Raw genomic sequence first — 17,515 nt, 5'->3', positions numbered from 1 at the left:
AAACAAAAAAAACTAAGATAAACCTCACCCCAGGGTCTCAGGGTTTTAATGATGATGGACACGTGGCTGGTGGGCTTCTGGGGGCCAGGCTGCAGCCTGGGCCCTCCCTGCCCTGCCTCACTTGAAGCCCTCAACTGCCCCCCTCAGTGGGGCTATTATTATCCCCCTTTTATAGGCCAGCAAACTAAGCACTAATTCACTGGATTATGGCTGAGAACCAGGTTTGGGAACGTGCATGGTTGCATCTGACTCCAAACCCTAAGCTTCTCTAGCCTTGCCAACAGCACCATACAGGGTGTAGACCTGGGGAAGGGCAGGTCTTTGCCCGAGGGGAGTTGGCCACGTGAGCTGTGGGGCAGGCGTGCTCTGCCCCAGGCAGCCAGGCCCAGCAGGAGGAGGGAACCTCCAGGGTACAGCTTCCCTGGGGCCCGTGCTGCCCAGCAAGGGCTCTCTGGTCCCTGAGGGGCTATATCTGGCCAGGCGGGGCCCCAGGCAATCCATTTCCGGACTGTTCTGGGTGTGGCTAGTACCTCTGGCATTCTCTGACAGCACGGTGTTGAGGCTACCCAGTGGGGCGAGCTCCAGGGCGAAGCAGAGCGGGTGGATGCTGATGCCGATGAGGGACACAATGCAGGGGTGCTGCAGGGCGTGTAGCATGCTGGCCTCTTGCCGGAACTCCGAGAAGTTCTTCATGGCGTCCGTGGCCCGCAGGTGCCTAAGCATGGTGTCTGCGGGGGAGGGCACAGCCATCAGAGCAGCCCAGGGGGGTGAGGGACACAGAGCACCTGCTGCCTTGCTGGGAGCCCCTCTAGGGCCACTCGGGGTGGAGGGCCAGCCACACTCAGAGCTGCCTCATGGGGACTCGAGAGGCTGGTGGGCAAGATATATATTCAAGGCACTTAACACATCAGGGATTGCAACACTGTCACCCAGAATTTGGCCCCACACGCTGGCATTCCTGAGGCATTCCAGGCTGGTATCAAACTTCTCCTCCTCAGGTGCTAAACCCGGCCCAACACAGTGGGCAGTTCCTGCCCCCTCGATGGAGAACCGCGCACATCCCTGCCCTCACCACACCCCACTGCTGGCTACTTGAGGGTCATAGCTGTGGCTTACTCCAGTTCTGCATCCCTGAGTGCCACCCAGAGCCTGGTTCGACCAGCATGACCAGAAGGGGGCTGAGCACTGGGTCGTCACTGCTCACCTGGCTCCCTGCCAGCAGCCAGGACTGCCGAGGGCAGAAAGAACCAGCACTCTCTCCTCAGTCAGAGAGAAAACTGGGGCCGTCACAGGCCTGTGACACGTCATCTCAGGCCAGAGGAGCAAGGTCTGTGGGCAGTGGTGGGCGATCTCCAGTCTGCGCTGTAACCCGTTGAACCCGTGGCTGCTAAAGCCCCCCCCACGACCCCACCCGCTGAGGGGTCTCTCCCGTCAAGTGGAGGGTCAGGGTGCTGCCCACTGGTCTGTGGCTGGCTCTGAGGTCATCGAACAGGGTCCACCAGGCCTTTCTTGTCCTCTTGTATCCCTCTCTGTTCCTCCCCTATGTTCAGAATTGAAAATCAGGGATGTTTGGATATGGAGGTTTAAACAGCATGAAAAAACCCTTGGCAGTTAAAATGCATCAGATGTGTCAGATTTGTGTGCAGCCTGGCCAAATTTATTTTTCAAGCACAAAGGTTCTGTTTTTTACATGAGGTCTTTAACCCATTATGAATTTATTTTTGACTATGGTGTGAAGTCTGACCCAAGTCTCTGCCTCAGTTAGGGAACTGTCAGCCTTTCCCCTCTGACTCACGATGTAACCTCTGCTAAGTGCCAGCTTCCCACGCACACGCAAGGCTGTGTCTGCTCCCTTGGCGGGCCTGGCCGAGCCCTGGAGAAGACTGCCTTCGTGTCCGTAGGGTTCTAAGTCATGACATCTGCTGGGCAGGCCGCTTTCCTTTGTCTCCTACTGTAGGATTGTCTCAGCTGTCAGCTGTCCTTGGGATTTTGTCATTTCATACGCATATTTTAGAATCAGTGAGATTCCCCCCCCCAGCCCACACGTGTGCGTGCACACACGCGCGCGCGCGCGCACACACACACACACACACACACACACATCCCTTGCTAGGATTTAAATGGGAACTAAATTGAATGGTATATACTAATTATCTCTCAATATTTTGTGGTTTCATCACTGCCACGGGGACATTTTCTAGCAATGGGTCATTGCCGTGCGTGGGAACGCTGCTGAATTCTGAGGTTGAGCTCACGTCTGGCAACTTTGTGGAACTCTTCCTGGCTCTCATTTCTGCCAGTGGATTTGCTTAGATTTTCTGTGCAGGAAGTCATTCTCTTCCCATAGCAACAACTTGTCTCTTCCTTTCTGATCTGATTGTTCTAGGATTCTGCTTTTTCTACCAAGAGTGTAAATTACCTTAGTGGTCATAAAGATGAACGTGCTAAGCCAGGGGCAGTGAAAATGTGAAACTCAGCTGGCTGGAAGCGAGGTGGCTGCCCAGCACCCGCGCTGGCTGGGTGTTAAGAGGTGATGGGTTGCTCTAGGTAGAGAGCATCTCTGAGCTGATGTGCCAAGGCAAGACGGTATCCCCTCCTTCGTGTGGGTGGGGTAGAAGCCACCCCATGCTGGCTGCCCCATCCATTCAGCCAGAGTATCACTTCCCTTCCTTAAGTGCGGATGGCTGAGAGAGGCCCTGTAAGGTAAGGGGTCCACCTGAGGTCTAAGTGTGTGCCCACCATATGCCAGGCCTGTGCTGGCCGTGGAGCAAGCAGATGGAAATTTTAAGGATGGCCCAGGCTCTTGGGAGCTCGCATCTAGACAAGGAAGCAATCTTCCAAAACAACTTCTGGGTCTTGCTCAGCCTGACCTTTCAGCCTGTCCCGCATCCTGCCAGGAATAAAGCAGGTTGGCCACCCAGGGGCCTCCGTTGGCCTCACTGACCCTCCTCCCTAGGTCTCCCTAAGGTGGCAGGGAGTTTGGACCATGGGAGCACATGTCTGAAAAGAAAGGACATAGGGCCCTCCCTGTTCACCTGCTGGGGCGTTGGCAAAGTTCTTGAATTTCTTGATCTGGAATCGCTTCACTGCCACGGGCTGGCCTTGGTACCGGGCCCGGTAGATGATGGTGCCGCTCCCACCTTGACCCAGGACACTGCTCTCATCCTCGCTGTGCTCCAACTTGCTGTTCTCCAGGAAGAGCCTGCCGGCAACACAGCATGTGGGGCAGATCAGACCTCCCTAACCGTTCCCTTACCCACCCCTCCAGAGGGTCCCGCTGGGGTTGGTGGGGGAAGTCCCAGGATGGGTGGGTGTGAGGACACCCATGGTCATCTCTTCCTACTGCAGAGAGTCATGGTTCAAAGCCGCCGGTGGGGTCAGACAGATCTGGGATAAACCTTGGCCGTGGGCAGGTCATACAGCCTCCACAAACCTTTTCTGTAAAGTGGGCTCATAATAGAAACTGCCTCCTGTGTGTGGATGGTGGCTGGCACTGGGGGACACCTCGGAAAGTGGCCTACATAGAAAAACAATTCTTCTGGATGTTTTCCTCCAAAAGGTTCTGTGTTTTGAGAACTGGTATCCATCAAACTGCATTTATCTACTGCTAGGTTAGTTGTTTCCCTATTTCTTTTTATCAAGCAATTGAGATGGGGTGGGGGGGGGGAGAGAGAGAGAGAGAGAGAGATAATTCCAAGCAGGCTTTGTGCTGTCAGTGCAGAGCCCGACACGGGGCTTGAACTCATGAACTGTGAGATCATGACTGAAATCAAGTCAGATGCTCAACGGACTGAGCCACCCAGATGCCCCAGGCAGCCACAGAGCCATGAGCAGTGTCTGCACAATGGATGACTAGGATTTCACCCAAGGGCAGGCAGTTTAGACCGCACTGGTCTGTGTGTTCTAATCCGGGTAAAGGGAAGATTTCTGTGGGGCTTTGGAAAGACTGCACGTCATTCCTGGAAGGGAGGGGATGGAGAGGGATGATGGGAGGCAGGGAAGGAGGGGGAGATGCCTTCCCATTTCAGGGCCTCCCCCTGCTCTGCTGAGGTCTGTCTGGGTTCCTGGTCAGCTGCCTACGCCAGGTGCACCCACTGAAGCCCTTCTGGCCCCACAGGCCAACCCTGCCAGGCTGTTGTTTCCCACGCCTTCCAGGAACAGATTCTGCAGCTGCTCAGACTTTGCACAGCTCAACAGCACGCACTGCACTCCAGGCGGGTGCAGCTGCACCCACGGTGGACCTCAGTGGTGCAGCGGAAGACGAGCTGGGCTGCTCTTCAAGTGCCCACCCCAAAACCACCTGCTTGGGCAGTGTGGGCACATGGGAGCCTCCCAGGATGGGCATGAGAAGCAGCAGGACCATCAGGGATCCCTCAGGGCATCCAGTTAGGACTCCTGTGAACTCGGGGCCACAGGATGGGGCTCCCTGGATGCCACGTAGTCACTCTCCCAACCCCCACCTGCCCAAACTCCCAGCATGGGGAGTGCGATGCTTCAGGGCCGCAGTTGGGGCTACTGCCCAAGTTTCCAGAGAGCCTCTGCCAGGTTGGGAATCCTGTTCACACTGTTGGGCTTTTCAAGTCCCAGCCAAGTACCGTCATTTAAGAACCACGCCATAGCTTGTAATTAGATCCACACCAATGGGGACATCCAAACTGGCTTTCCAGATTTCATACAGTAGATGCCACAGCCTGGATGCAGTTGGGGCATAAAACCTGACAAGGTTCAGCAAATACATGAAAATCCTAACATTTGGGGCTGCCTAACTGGGCACCCCCCCCAAGAAATCTGATTCACACATACACAAAACTCTGCATGTGGTCTCTGAGAAGTGATAACCCTCACATTAGAATTCTAGGAATAAAGGGCTCATTTGGCAGAAAAATAGCATTTTATTGCTCTTTCTACCAGTGAGGTAACTGGGGATATTGAAAAGGGCTGTGGGGAGGGGGACATCAACCAATGCAGGAAGCAATTTCTTAATCTCATAGACTCAACCAGAAGCAGGCTTTGGAACCCCAATTCTGCAGTATCTCCGAGTGCTCTGCGTCTATTCTTTGGGAGAGGGGGCAATCTGGAAAAATGAAAATAACCCCATAAAGTTTACTTTTCTTTAAAGAAGCCAGATCTAGCAATCCTTTGAATAAGACAACAATAGGACTCCATAACTCCAAAATGTTGGTAATGGCCAATGTCAAACTGTCTCCAGGGAGACGAAGTCATACCTTTTGGTTTCCATGACTACAGAAGATTCCTTCTTTTACCAAGCACTTGGATTTTGTGACTGTTTCCTGTTGGATGGGACCTCAAAACATTCTCCATTTCTCCAGCATTCTTTGCCCAGCCATTATCTTGGGTTATAGAGTAGACTCAACTTTAAAAACAGATTTAGAGGGGCTGCCTGGGTAGCTCAGTCAGTTAAGTGTCTGACTTCAGCTCGGTCATGATCTCACGGTTTGTGAGTTCAAGCCCCGCATTGGGCTCTGTGCTGACAGTGTGGAGTCTGCTTGGGATTCTCTCTCTCTCCCTCTCTCTCTGCTCTTCCCCGACTTGTGCTCTCTTCCCAAAATAAATAAATAAACTTAAAAAAAAAAAAAAAAGAACAGATTGGGGCACCTAGGTGGCTCAGTAGGTTAAGTGTCCAACACTGGCCTAGGTCATGATCTCGCTGTTCCTGAGTTTGAGTCCCACATTGGGCTCTGTGCTGACAGCTCAGAGGCTGGAGCCTGCTTCTGATTCTCTGTGTCTCCCTCTCTCTCTGCCCCTCCCCCACTTGTACTCTGTCTCTCAAAAATAGATAAACATTAAAAAAAATTAACAACAAAAAAAGGAGAACAGATTCAGGGATCCAAATGCTCTCGTTTGCCAGGAAAGGCAAATGTGGCTGTAGGTCTGGAGCGCCCCCTTCCTGAACGCCGCCAAGGAGAATTTGCCTCTTATTCCTTGAGCAGGCAGGAAAAGGAGGAATCAGAGGGAATAGCAAACTTAGTGCAAAGGAGCTCAGGCGATGTGATGGAAACACAGTGTGGGGACCCAGAATGGCGTGCCCCTCCAGGTGATCGGCTCAGCTGAGCCTGTTGTGGCCTCAAAAATGGCAAGCTGACAGCCTGGTTCCCTTCGGGCAGCCTAGGACAGGGACCTAAAGGTCACAGGAGATTGTGTGGGAAGCATGGCTAGGGCAGCCCCAAGGTGGGGGCCAGCCATGCAGTGTGGTGCTGTGGCCTACCTGGCCGGGAAGTCAGTCATGAACAGCTCAGGAACCAGCTCCTGGAGAGGCACGGGGAGGTCAGGGTGTCTAGGGCAGGAGATGAAGTCCTGCTCAATGGCTGTCAGCACGCAGTCTTCCATGTCGAAGTACTGTACGCCCTCTGATTTCTCACTCGGGTCGGTGTGCTGGGCCCAGGAGGTCTCGCAGACTGGGCAGGGGACGTACTGCTCCATGAGTGGGGTCCCGTCGCTTTCTGTGGCTGTCAGGGCTATATGGGGACAGAGAAGGACACAGTTCACATGAAGGTGGCTGCAGGTAGCACCCTGCAACTTTGGGCTGGGTGGGCTTTTCACGGGAGGGGGTCTGTGTGCCCCTGCCTGGACCCAAGGGAGTGGCTGAACCATGACTTGGGTTCTTTTTTGGACAGCGAGATCCTTCACCAGGAAAGACGCGCACAGGGAAAGGTCAGGGATGCACTGGACAGACAGTGGGTGGTCTAGACCCTGAGCCGGCTGGCTGAGGCAGGGCTGAGAGGTTGGGGATCCCTCCTGCACAGCCGGGCCCTGACAGGATGCTGCGGGCTGGGTCGGAGCTATGTCACGCTCCAACAACCGAACCACAACCCATAAGGAGCCATTCTTAAAATTAGAAACATAAGGCTTGCAATTACTCCGATCCTTCCTAGAAGAGCAATGCAGGGGGGAGAAATGAGTACAAATTAAAATAGAACCTAGTCATTTTACCTGCGTTCCCCTGGGCAGGAGACACACAGCTTTGCTGCCCGCCTCTGAAAGGAGGTGCAAAGAAACAGGCTCCATGGCCCCCCTGTAGAGGAACCCTCAGGGTGAGCTGATGGCCTGTCTTGTGCAGGGTAGGAGGGGGACTCTTAGAAGCTTCTGGGCACATTTGCTATCTGCAGCCCTGTGTATAATATATCCTGCTAGCTGGCGGGTGGTGCTCTCTCCTGGGCAGCCCTGTCTCAGGCGCTCGGCCCAGCCCCTCCTGTCTCAGGTGATTATCTAATGCACCCCCTGCCCCGCCCCCCTCACATCTGCAGAAGCACCTGCTGTAGGGCTCTCTGGTTGGCAGGGAGTCATAAAAGCCCAGGGAGGCTCCCTTGGATGGCCAAGCACACCCAAACTACCTTCTCTTAGGCTCCTTTCTAAGATTTTTGCCTTGTATGTCAGCTTTTCCATCAACCCTGGAAGCATCCCAGGCCCTGGTGTCCAAAGCATACATCCTGCCATGTCCTCCGATGACCCCCTGCCCGGGGATGCAGGGATGGCTTCAAGTGAGAAGCCAGCTTGGGGAGGTTAGAAGGCTGGCCAAGCAGGTCTTGGTGTCCAAACCCAGCACTGCCCTCTCAGCTGCCAGCCTTCAGGGTTTGAGGGCTCATGGGGAAGAGGCTGCCTGCTTGGCCCCAGACAGCCTCCTCTCTGCAGGACACCCTGCGGGTTTGTCTCCACTCTGGTAGCAAAACAAACAGAGGGCCTCAAAAGCTTCACTTCAAAAAGTGTTTTCTTTGGGTGGATTGTCAATGGAGAAACTGATCAAAGGGCCATGTGGGTGGTTGATCACCTCTGGGATTTGAGGATGGGGGCAGGCAGGAAAGAAAAATGGGGGTCCTTGACAGGTGTGGCTCTCTTGCCTCCCACCCCCATGTAAGGGTTAAATCTGCATCCATGCGGTGCCCCCAGATTTCAGCACTAGCCTCACTGTGCAGAAAAGACCCACGTGAAGTTCACACGCAAGGTCTTCCTAGACCACGCGTGGTACCCAGGGTAGTCTTCCTTCCCACACACTGTGGGAAGCCAGGGGGCCAAGTCCTGCACACACCCTGTGGGGCCCGGGCCCACGTCTTCCCCATAGCACCCACCCCCATGACACAGCCATACTCCCCTGGGATCAGGATTCTGCCAAAGGGCCATTAGGACCTCTCTGGTTGCCTTGGGCTAAATCCCAGTGAGACTTCTGCTCCCTAAATAATGTGCCCCACCCTGATTCATAAAGAAATATTAACATGAGCAAAGACTTGGTTCCAGAACATTCTCTTACCAGGAAACCACTGATCGATCAAGGAATTGACATGGTCTGTGATAAAAGCCATTGCAGAGAAGTCCCTCATTTCTGACTGGCAAATGATTTTTATTCCTCCACTTTTTTTCTTTTTCCAGTTCACGTCCGAGGATTCCACACTGCAACCCAGAAAGAGTCCACTGTGATCTGCCCGTGGAGGGCCCTGGGATGATCTCCTTGCCTCCAGGGCAAGACCTAAACCCCAGGGACCCTACCATCCCACCCCAGTACCCTGTGCCCAGGCAGGACTGTCAAGGGGACCCCCTTGTGTGCCTGACCCTGCCTTGTGCCCCCACGACTTCCCAATGCCATGAGGTGGACGTAATGAGGACTTGGCAGTAGGGGATGCTCAAGCTAGAATCAGATCTCCAGGCGTGGCCTTGGGGAAGGTTCTCCCCTTCTCTGAACCACAAGATTCTCATCTGCCAGGTGGCAGCTGTGAGCTTTAAGTGGGAACATCTATCTATATGAAAACCCTAGGCAAAGAGAGGGGCTCAAGTCAGGCCCTCAAAAGAAGATACATTACTCTTCTCTTCTCATGCAACTGAAGAATATTTTGAAAAACTCATTGTAAATATGAAATAATTGTGTGTGTTTATTAAAACTGATTAAAAGTCATTTATTAAACCTCTTGAGTTGACTTTATGTCTTTCTGTCTCTCAAAAAGGTAGACAGGAAAAGGGAGCTAAATGAGGTAACTCGTTACGTTGCACGTAGGATCCGGGCTGGGGAACCAGCGGGGTCACCTGGGCCATCGTCACTTAGGACAAAGGGATAGGGCTAGACGGTTGCAAGGCTCTTGTAGGTGTCACCTAAGTGACCACTTAGGTGGTGGGGGGTGCTGGAGCTCAGTGCCCGCCCACTTCCCTCAAGTCCTGGGCTGTGGTCACCATACCCTCTCTCACAGGGAGAGGAAGGAGGTGAGGAGACAGGGAGCCCCTGGATATTTTCAGGGGAGAGTCTCGTATTTCTAGCAAACTGCCATGATGAGCTGCTCTCGGGAACAGAACTCTGGACACCAGTGGACAGTCTCCCAGAAGAGGCCGCCACGGGGCTATTTCCACGGCACCACGTTGACCCAGTCACGTGGGTTCTCAAGTATTCCTACCTGAGGTAGCCCCCATCAAAAGTGACCAGGAGCCCTTCCTGCCAATAGATGGTCTGATTTCTTTTCACTCTGAACGTACTGCAGCGATTTCTCTGGTTTCCTGTAAAACTATAAATGGTGACTTTCCTGTGTCTGCTTTTAGTATTCTTCTTGTTTTCAAAAAGCTGAAAGACAGAGAAAAGATGCTGCTTAAGTATTCCGGCCTCCTCGCTGGCCCTGAACAGAGCTCTGGAGAGACCGGTGTGGCCCCATCGTGATAAATGACCCCCGTCTTTCCCACCCCCTCCTCCTGCACCATGCATCCCGCTGCCAAATTAAACACTGCATTATCTGAACGGGTCTCCAGGATACTCTAGGAGCACATTTTCCCCAAAGGATTGATAATAATAGGCTTCTTCTGTTTAAATCTTTTCCCTCCCTGACTTTACGAGCAACAATTTATGTTAGAAAATGTAGAAAATACAGACAAATGTGCAAAAGAACACAAAACAACACTATTTTGGTATATTTTGGTGTATATTAATCCAGGATTTTTTTTTTCTGTTTACATGTATGTTTAGAAAATAGCTGAGGCCATATTTTCTAAATTTGTACTTCTAATTTTCTAAATTTGTATGCTTTTAAAAACCTCACTTTCCCTATGCCATTAATAACTCATATAAAATTCATTTTCCTAAAGCTCAATATTTTACTAAATGTAGTAACTTCCCAGGGCACCTGGGTGGCTCAGTTGGTTAAGCAGCCAACTCTTGATTTCCGCTCAGGTCATAATCTCATGGTTTGTTCGTGAGTTCGAGCCCCAAGTCTGCACTTACCAGCGCAGAGCCTGCTTGGGATTCTCTGTCTCACTCATGTTGTCCCTCCTCTGCTTACACTGTCTCTGCCTCTCTCAAAATAAATAAATAAACTTAAAAAAAGAAAGCCTTATTTAATAATGCAGACTGTGAGCCAGTAGAATGTGAAAAGTCACAAAACTTTCTCTGATTTCCTTAGTTCACAGTGCCAGCAGTGGGATTATTACATCAGAGGGTTGGAATACTCTTAGCCCTGGATGTGTACTGAGCAATCGCTTTTGAAACGATTAGAACATATATACTCTGACCACAGGGTATGAACCGCGTCATGATTCTGGGGGCTACTATGGCTTTACTCTTTGCTGATTTGAGAGGTGAAAAGTGGCCAGCATTTCATCCTCGCTTGAATTTGTACGCCTTGATTGCTCCTGAGACTGAAATCCCTCTCATCTGAATTTCAATGGGACTTTCCCCCTCATTTTGAGTGAGGGATGCTGCCTGGAAGGGCGCCTGCCCCCCACCGCCAACACTGAGCCCACTTGGGAGCTCAGGCCTCACACGATGACGAGGACGAGGACGCTGTGTTGTGACCTCCCACTTAGAACGTGGCAGGACAATGAGTTCAAAGGGAGGGCAGCGTGACCGAATCGGGACTGTAGATGAGCCAGCTCCTGCACCCACTCTCCCCACGAGTGCGCCCTCCAGGCCTTGCAAACAAGCCCCCCACCCCCCACCAAACTCCCCATAACATGGGCCACAGCAGTTATGATTTTCAGGCTCTTGTATTTATTTTTTAACATTTCAGTAAAATGGGGAGATCAAAGAATATCTTTAATTAGTCAAGGAGTTGCTAATTCTATAAGAGCCTTTTAATTACAATGTGGTAAAAAATAAATCCATACTGAATTTAATGCCAATTATTCAATAGTCCAAGTTTATGCTGGGGTGCTCAAATTGTAGAGTGGGTCAGAATCCCCTGGGAGGCTTGTGAAAAACAGAGTGCTGGCCTCCATCCTGGGGGTTCTGATGTAGTGGGTCCAGGGTGGGCCCAAAAATTTGCATTTCTAACAAGCTCCCAGGTAAGGCTGCCTCTGCTGGTCCAGGAACCCCACTTTGAGAAACACCACTCCATACAAATGCTACTTTCATGTTACTGTTTTGCATGAAATTCACGTTGACGGACAGCCAGGATGCCTTTCAACCACCCCAGGTGAACCCACAGAAAGTAACTTCTTGGGTTAGGTCTTTGTTGCTTCCAGACCAAGTTAAAGCTCTATACTCCTGGTTCTCAAGCTTGACTGGATGGTGAAATAACCTGCCAAGCTTTAAAAACTACCAATGCCTGGGTGCTGCCCTGAGAGATTCTAAGTTAAGCCGTCTGGGCTCTGTCCATGTCTGTTAGAAGCTCCCCAGGTTCACGGTGGCTTCTAGCGCACAGCCTGAGTGGGCAAAAACATGGTTCTAAAGCCATGGTTCTCCAAGTGTGGTCCCCAAACCACCCAGTGGCATCACTGGGGACAAGGGTTAGGTATGCAAAATGATGGGTCCCAGTCCATACCCACCTGATCAAAACCTCTGAGGGGAACCAGCCATCTATGTCCTAACAAGCTAGGTGATTTTGTTTTCTTTTTTTGAGAGGGAGAGAGTGAGAGAGTGCATACACATGCTCACACAAGCAGGGGAGGAACAGAGAGAAAGGGGGAGAGAGAATCCCGGGCAGTCTCCAAGCCCATCGTGGAGCTGACATGGGGTCCATGAAATCATGACCTGAACTGAATTCAAGAGTCAAATGCTTAACCGACTGAGCCACCCAGGTGACCCCTCCAGGGGATTTTGATATGGATTGATTTACAACCACTGCTCCTAAAATGAGTATTCTGAGCCAGTGAGGTGCTGATTTGGTATTTGCAGAATGGTTCAAGTGGGTCTGCCAGCCTACAGAAGAGAAGGCAGCCGTGCCACACTGGCCTCCTGGCCCCAAGTCAGTAGCTTTGCTGCAGGAAAAGGGGTTTTGATCAAGCCCCTCCCATGAAGGGCCATCTCCTTCCCTCGAGGGCTCAGCTACGGCTGCTGCGCACGCATTCTCCACACACACCCCCCCCCCACCCCCCGCCAACCCCATGCAGAAACGGCAGCTACCTGGAGGTCCATCTCCGCCAGGCTGATCAGCATCCGTGCTATAAACCTTTGCCAGAAGCCAACAGGAACGAAGCTCATCTTAAACACTCTCTGAATGGTATTGGCCTTGGGGTGTCGCATGCCGTGAGTGTCCAGGCCGGGTTTGGACGGAAGGAGGTGTGGCAGAAGATAGCTGAAACACAACAAAGGGGACGGGTGAACAGCGTGGCCCGAGCTGGCCGGGGCACGCTGCCCAAGTCCCTTCCCCCCTGGGGCCTTTGGGATTTTACTTTTAGAAAGAGACAGTAGTTTCTGTGTTGAGAATAAATGCTCCAAGAGAAAATGAAGATGGGCACAGCAAGCACACGTATCAAGGAAGGTCTCTGAGACGGCGACTAGAATATCCCGAGGGAAGACATGAAAACATCTGTAGTCATAAACCCGTCAGACATAGCAAGTCACGGTTCGCTCTCTGTAAAAGTGGGTTGTGATCGGGGAAATCACTTAAAATGAACTTTGGATGGTGGAGGAAAAACAAATACAGCTGCACGGTTCCAAGGACAATGCAGATATTAGGGTCAGAGTAACATTTTTGGCCTTCGAAGCTATTTATTGTTCTTGGACAGTTGAGACAACACAATCGCCTTCAAAGTCAGGACGAGGCTGTTTTTGCACAGAGGGATGGTTTATGAGAGCACTCTTGCTCATCGTAAAAGTGCTGAGTCACCGAGTCAGTGAGCTGTTCATGACTGTGGTCAGTGGGAAACAGCTGAAGCCTGGGGAGGTCCCACTGAGAGCGTGCCTGAAAACCAGCATGTTCTGTGTGTGTGTGGAGCTGTGGAGGCAGGCACAGGGCGGCCCCTGGGTGTGCCCTTTTCTCAACAAAGGCCTTACCTTCAGCTCCCCTGATGCTTTTAAAATACATCAGTTTAGATCCAATAAAATGTCTTTAGAACTTTCTGGAAGAGACCCTATAAAATACTGTAAAAGAATACTTAATCCTGGCTCTGTGTTTTTGGCATGCAGTGTAACCATATTGAGATTCCACCTCCCTGATGTGGGACGAGAAAGGACACTTATCCCACAGAGTTGGTGGAGGATAGACAGGGGCTGTGCAGGTGAGGCCCAAAGGGGGCAGGCAATGAAATGTTAGGTTCTTTTTAGCCACTTCAGATCTTAAGTAAAAGGACCTTCTCAATCACCTTTCCCTCCACCCCCGGCCTTGGCCAGCAGGACACCCTGATTTATTCCTTCATGTTCTGAAAAGTCCTTGTTATCTAGCTGTTCTGTCTCTTCCCCAAGTGGGAGGCCCTTGTCAGTGCCTTGCATGATTTATTCCGCTTCTTCCGCCCACATCACACTCAGCTGGCCACGTCTTTGTAGGTGTGAGAGTGAGTGCACAGAGCTTGCTCTGGACGCAGGAGCCCCGCAGGCAACACGGCACACACAGAGCAGGGGCTCAATATTTCCAAAGGCAGGGATGACTCAGAAGCCAGCATGGCAAACGAAGAGATCCCGACTGGCAACGGAAGCTCTTCTTAAGGTGTGTGGAGCAAGACCACGGACACCTGCTGACCTACTTGAGAGCAATTACTAGCTGGGAAGCCTGAACCAGGGGATAACCACAGTGTCAGCAAGATGGGGGCTATGTTCATGTGCCTGTTGAACATAAAGCCATGAAACCCTGGGCAGGGCACCGGGTCTGTACCCGGGAGCTGGTTCACTCATGCTACACCACCATGACTGCCTTGGTGGGACAGGAGCTCTCAGAGATGGTCAGTAGCATCGTTGACCAGATAAAGGCTTATGTGCAAGGAGACGGAACTCAGCCTAGGGCACAGGGGAACCATCACACCTGTGCTAAAATGGAAAATGCTCGGATATTTGTTACTTTTTATGGAACCAGATGCCACTGGCTCTGAGTACTTAACACAAAGGAAGAGTGACAGTAAGTTGTACTGATGTCTTTGGAGCCTTCAAGTGCAAGAGACACCTTGAATACTTTACGTGTATTATCTAATTTTATTATTATTATTATTATTTAAATGTCTATTTATTTTGAGAGAGAGGGTGAGAGAGAGAAAGTGGGGGAGGGGCGAGAGAGAAAGGGAGACAGAGAATCCCAAGCAGGTTCTGTGCTGTCAGCATAGAGCCGAACTCGGGGCTTGATCTCATGAACCATGAGATCATGACCGGAGCTGAAATCGAGTCAAATGCTTAACCGAGTGAGCCACCCAAGTACCCCAACGTGCATTGTTGTATTTAATCCTCACAACAACTATAATACTAGTTGGTAATCGCATTATTCCCATTTTACAGATGAGGCAAGAAAGGCAGTTGGGGTTCATACTCAGGCATTCTGGCTCTGTGGTCTGACCTGCTGTGCTATAAGCCTCTTTGGACACTTGGCCGTGACCTGGCTGATTTTATGGTCCACCCGGACACACATGTGTGGACAACTGCCTTGCCTTTCCTGAGTGCAGGAATTCCCACCTTTCTCTGTCCTGTCGGTAAAATAACCAGAAAATCGTCAGATTTTGGCAATGCTGTCAACTCAGAGGCTGCCTCACGTTGCATGGACCAAAGTCCAGGACACCCCCTGGGCCACAGTATGAGGTATCTTGCGGACTCTCAGTTCCTCTCTGGAGTTTCTCTTTTTAGGACTCACTCATGGCCCCCAGGGGGCTGGAGCAACAAGAAGGACTGAGGCCCTCTCCTGTAGTTATAAGGTTGAGTGGAAATCTGAGTCGTGCCTCAGGCACAGCGACTGAGGTCTGGGTCCTGAGAGGCCCCAGTCTATGCAGGCAGAGTCTCTGGGCTGGCCACACAGGGTCCGGTCCAGGCCAGCTTCGCGGGAGCCTCCAGTGGTCATCTCCCCAGAGCTCTGGGGTCAGGGTTGGGTGGCGACAAGGTCTATAGTAGGTGGATTTGGTCTGTGTGGTCTGGTCTGTGGATTTGGAGTCCTGGCTACTGCCTCCTGGGTGGCACTGGATTAGGTGTATCATCACTAGCTCGGACCCATGAGTACCCGCCCCCCAGCCCCTGCCCTCTCTGCCTTTTGAAGCCAGGCTGTGTAATTAGCGTGGTCACCCTCGTCACTTAACCCATATGTATTCACCAAATACCCAAGCAGTCAACCCTCTAAAACATGAACTCCCTCCCCAGCCCCCAGAATATTTTTAATGCCATTCTTGCACAGTTTCCTGCACTTTTTCAATAAATGCATTTTCTTTGAATCCCCTGAAAAGGGATGCCCATGGCACAGGAAGGAGCAGCCAGCCCAGGCAGGCGGGTCCTCACCATGGCCCATCCCTGGACATCTCGTTCCAGCCACCAGTGCCCCCAGTCCCAAGTCCTTCCTCCAGGGAGCAGTGCGGGCAGCCCGGCCGAGGGCTCACCTGTCGTTGGCCACGGGCAGGGCGATCTCGAACTTGGCCAGGAACTGGAAGTACTGCTCCTCTGTCTGCTGTGTGAAGCCGGTCCCCACCAGCAGCATCCTGAGGTCTTCGGCCCGGATCACCCCGTTCTTGGCCACGGAGCGGGAGCCCTTGATGTTGAAGATCCTCTGCAGACATTCGGACAGCCAAATGGGGTCGAGGAAGTAGAGGTTCCTCAGGCCGTGGCTGGTGTCCGGGAAGTGCAGCAGGGTGCCGGTCTCTATGAGGAAGCTGATGGCTGCCCAGGGAAGCGGGCGGGAGGAAGCGGCGTCAGACAAGGGGCAAAGGACTCTGGGGTGGCCTCATCCCGAGGGGCCCAGGCCACACGTTCTTCCTAGGAAAGCAACCAAGGCTCCCAACACGCATGGCCCTTTAGCCGGGTCGGCCGCCCTGTCTCGTAAGTCTTGCCCACGTGCTGATCCAACACGGCCAGCTGGGGAGCCCCCCCGCCGTTGATCTCCGCCTCTCATGGGTTCCAGTTTGGCACACTTGCCTGCTCCTGACAATTTTTTTTGTGGCCCCCGAATCACGAACACCTGAAGTGCTTTGCCAGCCATTCGCAGACACGCCTGTGCCGGTGGGAGTCCACCTGGGCCGCTGCGCCCCTCCCCCCCGCCCCCCACTCACCGGACTGCAGGTCCTCATAGTCTTTGATGTCGTTGTCTGGTGTCTGCTCCACCAGCTGCTCCAGCTGCCTGTCCGTCAGGTACTGCACGTCGTCGCTCAGGCTTCGGCGCTGCTGCTCGGCCAGCACTGCCTCCTGGAGGCTCAGGTAGCTCCTGGGGATCTGGGGGTGGGGGGCGGACAGGTGGGTGGCTGGGTCCCCAGGTCCCCAGCCCTGCCTGCCAGCCCCTGAGGCTCAGCAGGTGAACTTCTTCTTTTTTTTAATGTTTATTTATTTGCAAAGAGAGAGAGAGAGAGAGCACAAGCAGGGGAGGGGGGAGGGAGAGAGAGAGAGAGAGAGAGAGAGAGAGAGAGAGAGAGAGAATCCCAAGCAGGCTCCACACTGCCAGCGCAGAGCCCACCTCGGGGCTTGAACTCACGAACCGTGAGATCACGGCCTGAGCCGACATCAAGAGTCAGACGCTTAACCGAATGAGCCACCCAGGTGTCCCCCGGGTAGGTGAACCTCTCCCCTCACTGCCCCATCCCCTTGCCTCCCTCCCCCCCGCATCCCGAAAACGGTTCTTGCCTTGGGACCACAGAGCCTAAGGACCCAGCATACTTGTTTGACAGCAGGGAGGAAGGGAAGTTTGGGTTCCCAACGGAATGGGAGGGAGCAGCCCCTCTGGTTCCGGTCGGAAGCGCCGGGTACCCACCAGCCTCCCCGCGAGTCTCTGGCAGCCTATGGTGCTGCCCACATCCTTCATGTTGCACGTGACATGGAAGATCAGCTGCCGTAGCCCTTCCTGGCCTTCCAGACTCTTGCAGGAGAGCTCGCTGCGAGTGTAACACAGAAGGTGATCACTCATCACGCGTCTTCCCTCTGACAAGCCCTGTAGTGTCTCTGTTTCCACAGGTTTTGTCCCTAATGCTGGCAAGTCAAGGGAACTCGTGAGAGGTGGGCACGGACAAATGTATCCAGATCTCACTGGGAGCAACGCGGTATGTGTTCTGAGTGCACCCGTTTTACGGAGGAGGAAGGTGAGGCACACGGGTGCAAGGTGACCTCCAAGCTGGAAAGGAGCAGACTTGGGGTGGACCCAGGTGTCTGGCTCAGAGCCAGTGCTCCTGTTGTCACAGGACTCAGGGGTGTTCTCAAGGACACACGAAG

At 52.7% G+C, this 17,515-nt stretch overlaps 1 protein-coding gene across 1 annotated transcript in view; it reads right to left on the bottom strand.

Moving 5' to 3' along the window:
- Window positions 1-17,515, bottom strand: part of LRRK1 (leucine rich repeat kinase 1) — a 132,238-nt gene that overhangs the window by 18,382 nt on the left and 96,341 nt on the right. Inside the window, exons 18-26 of the mRNA XM_030317506.1 lie at window positions 17,061-17,181; window positions 16,369-16,528; window positions 15,703-15,979; window positions 12,326-12,497; window positions 9,393-9,556; window positions 8,264-8,403; window positions 6,227-6,476; window positions 3,036-3,202; window positions 531-728 (exon numbers count right to left, since the gene is read on the bottom strand). Of these exons, the coding sequence (XP_030173366.1) occupies window positions 531-728; window positions 3,036-3,202; window positions 6,227-6,476; window positions 8,264-8,403; window positions 9,393-9,556; window positions 12,326-12,497; window positions 15,703-15,979; window positions 16,369-16,528; window positions 17,061-17,181 (1,649 nt within the window). The remainder of the gene's footprint in view (window positions 1-530; window positions 729-3,035; window positions 3,203-6,226; window positions 6,477-8,263; window positions 8,404-9,392; window positions 9,557-12,325; window positions 12,498-15,702; window positions 15,980-16,368; window positions 16,529-17,060; window positions 17,182-17,515) is intronic.

The sequence above is a fragment of the Lynx canadensis genome, chromosome B3, assembly GCF_007474595.2.
Source record: "Lynx canadensis isolate LIC74 chromosome B3, mLynCan4.pri.v2, whole genome shotgun sequence".
In the NCBI taxonomy this organism is placed as follows: Eukaryota; Metazoa; Chordata; class Mammalia; order Carnivora; family Felidae; genus Lynx; species Lynx canadensis.
This window is presented reverse-complemented; position numbering and strand designations above follow the sequence as displayed.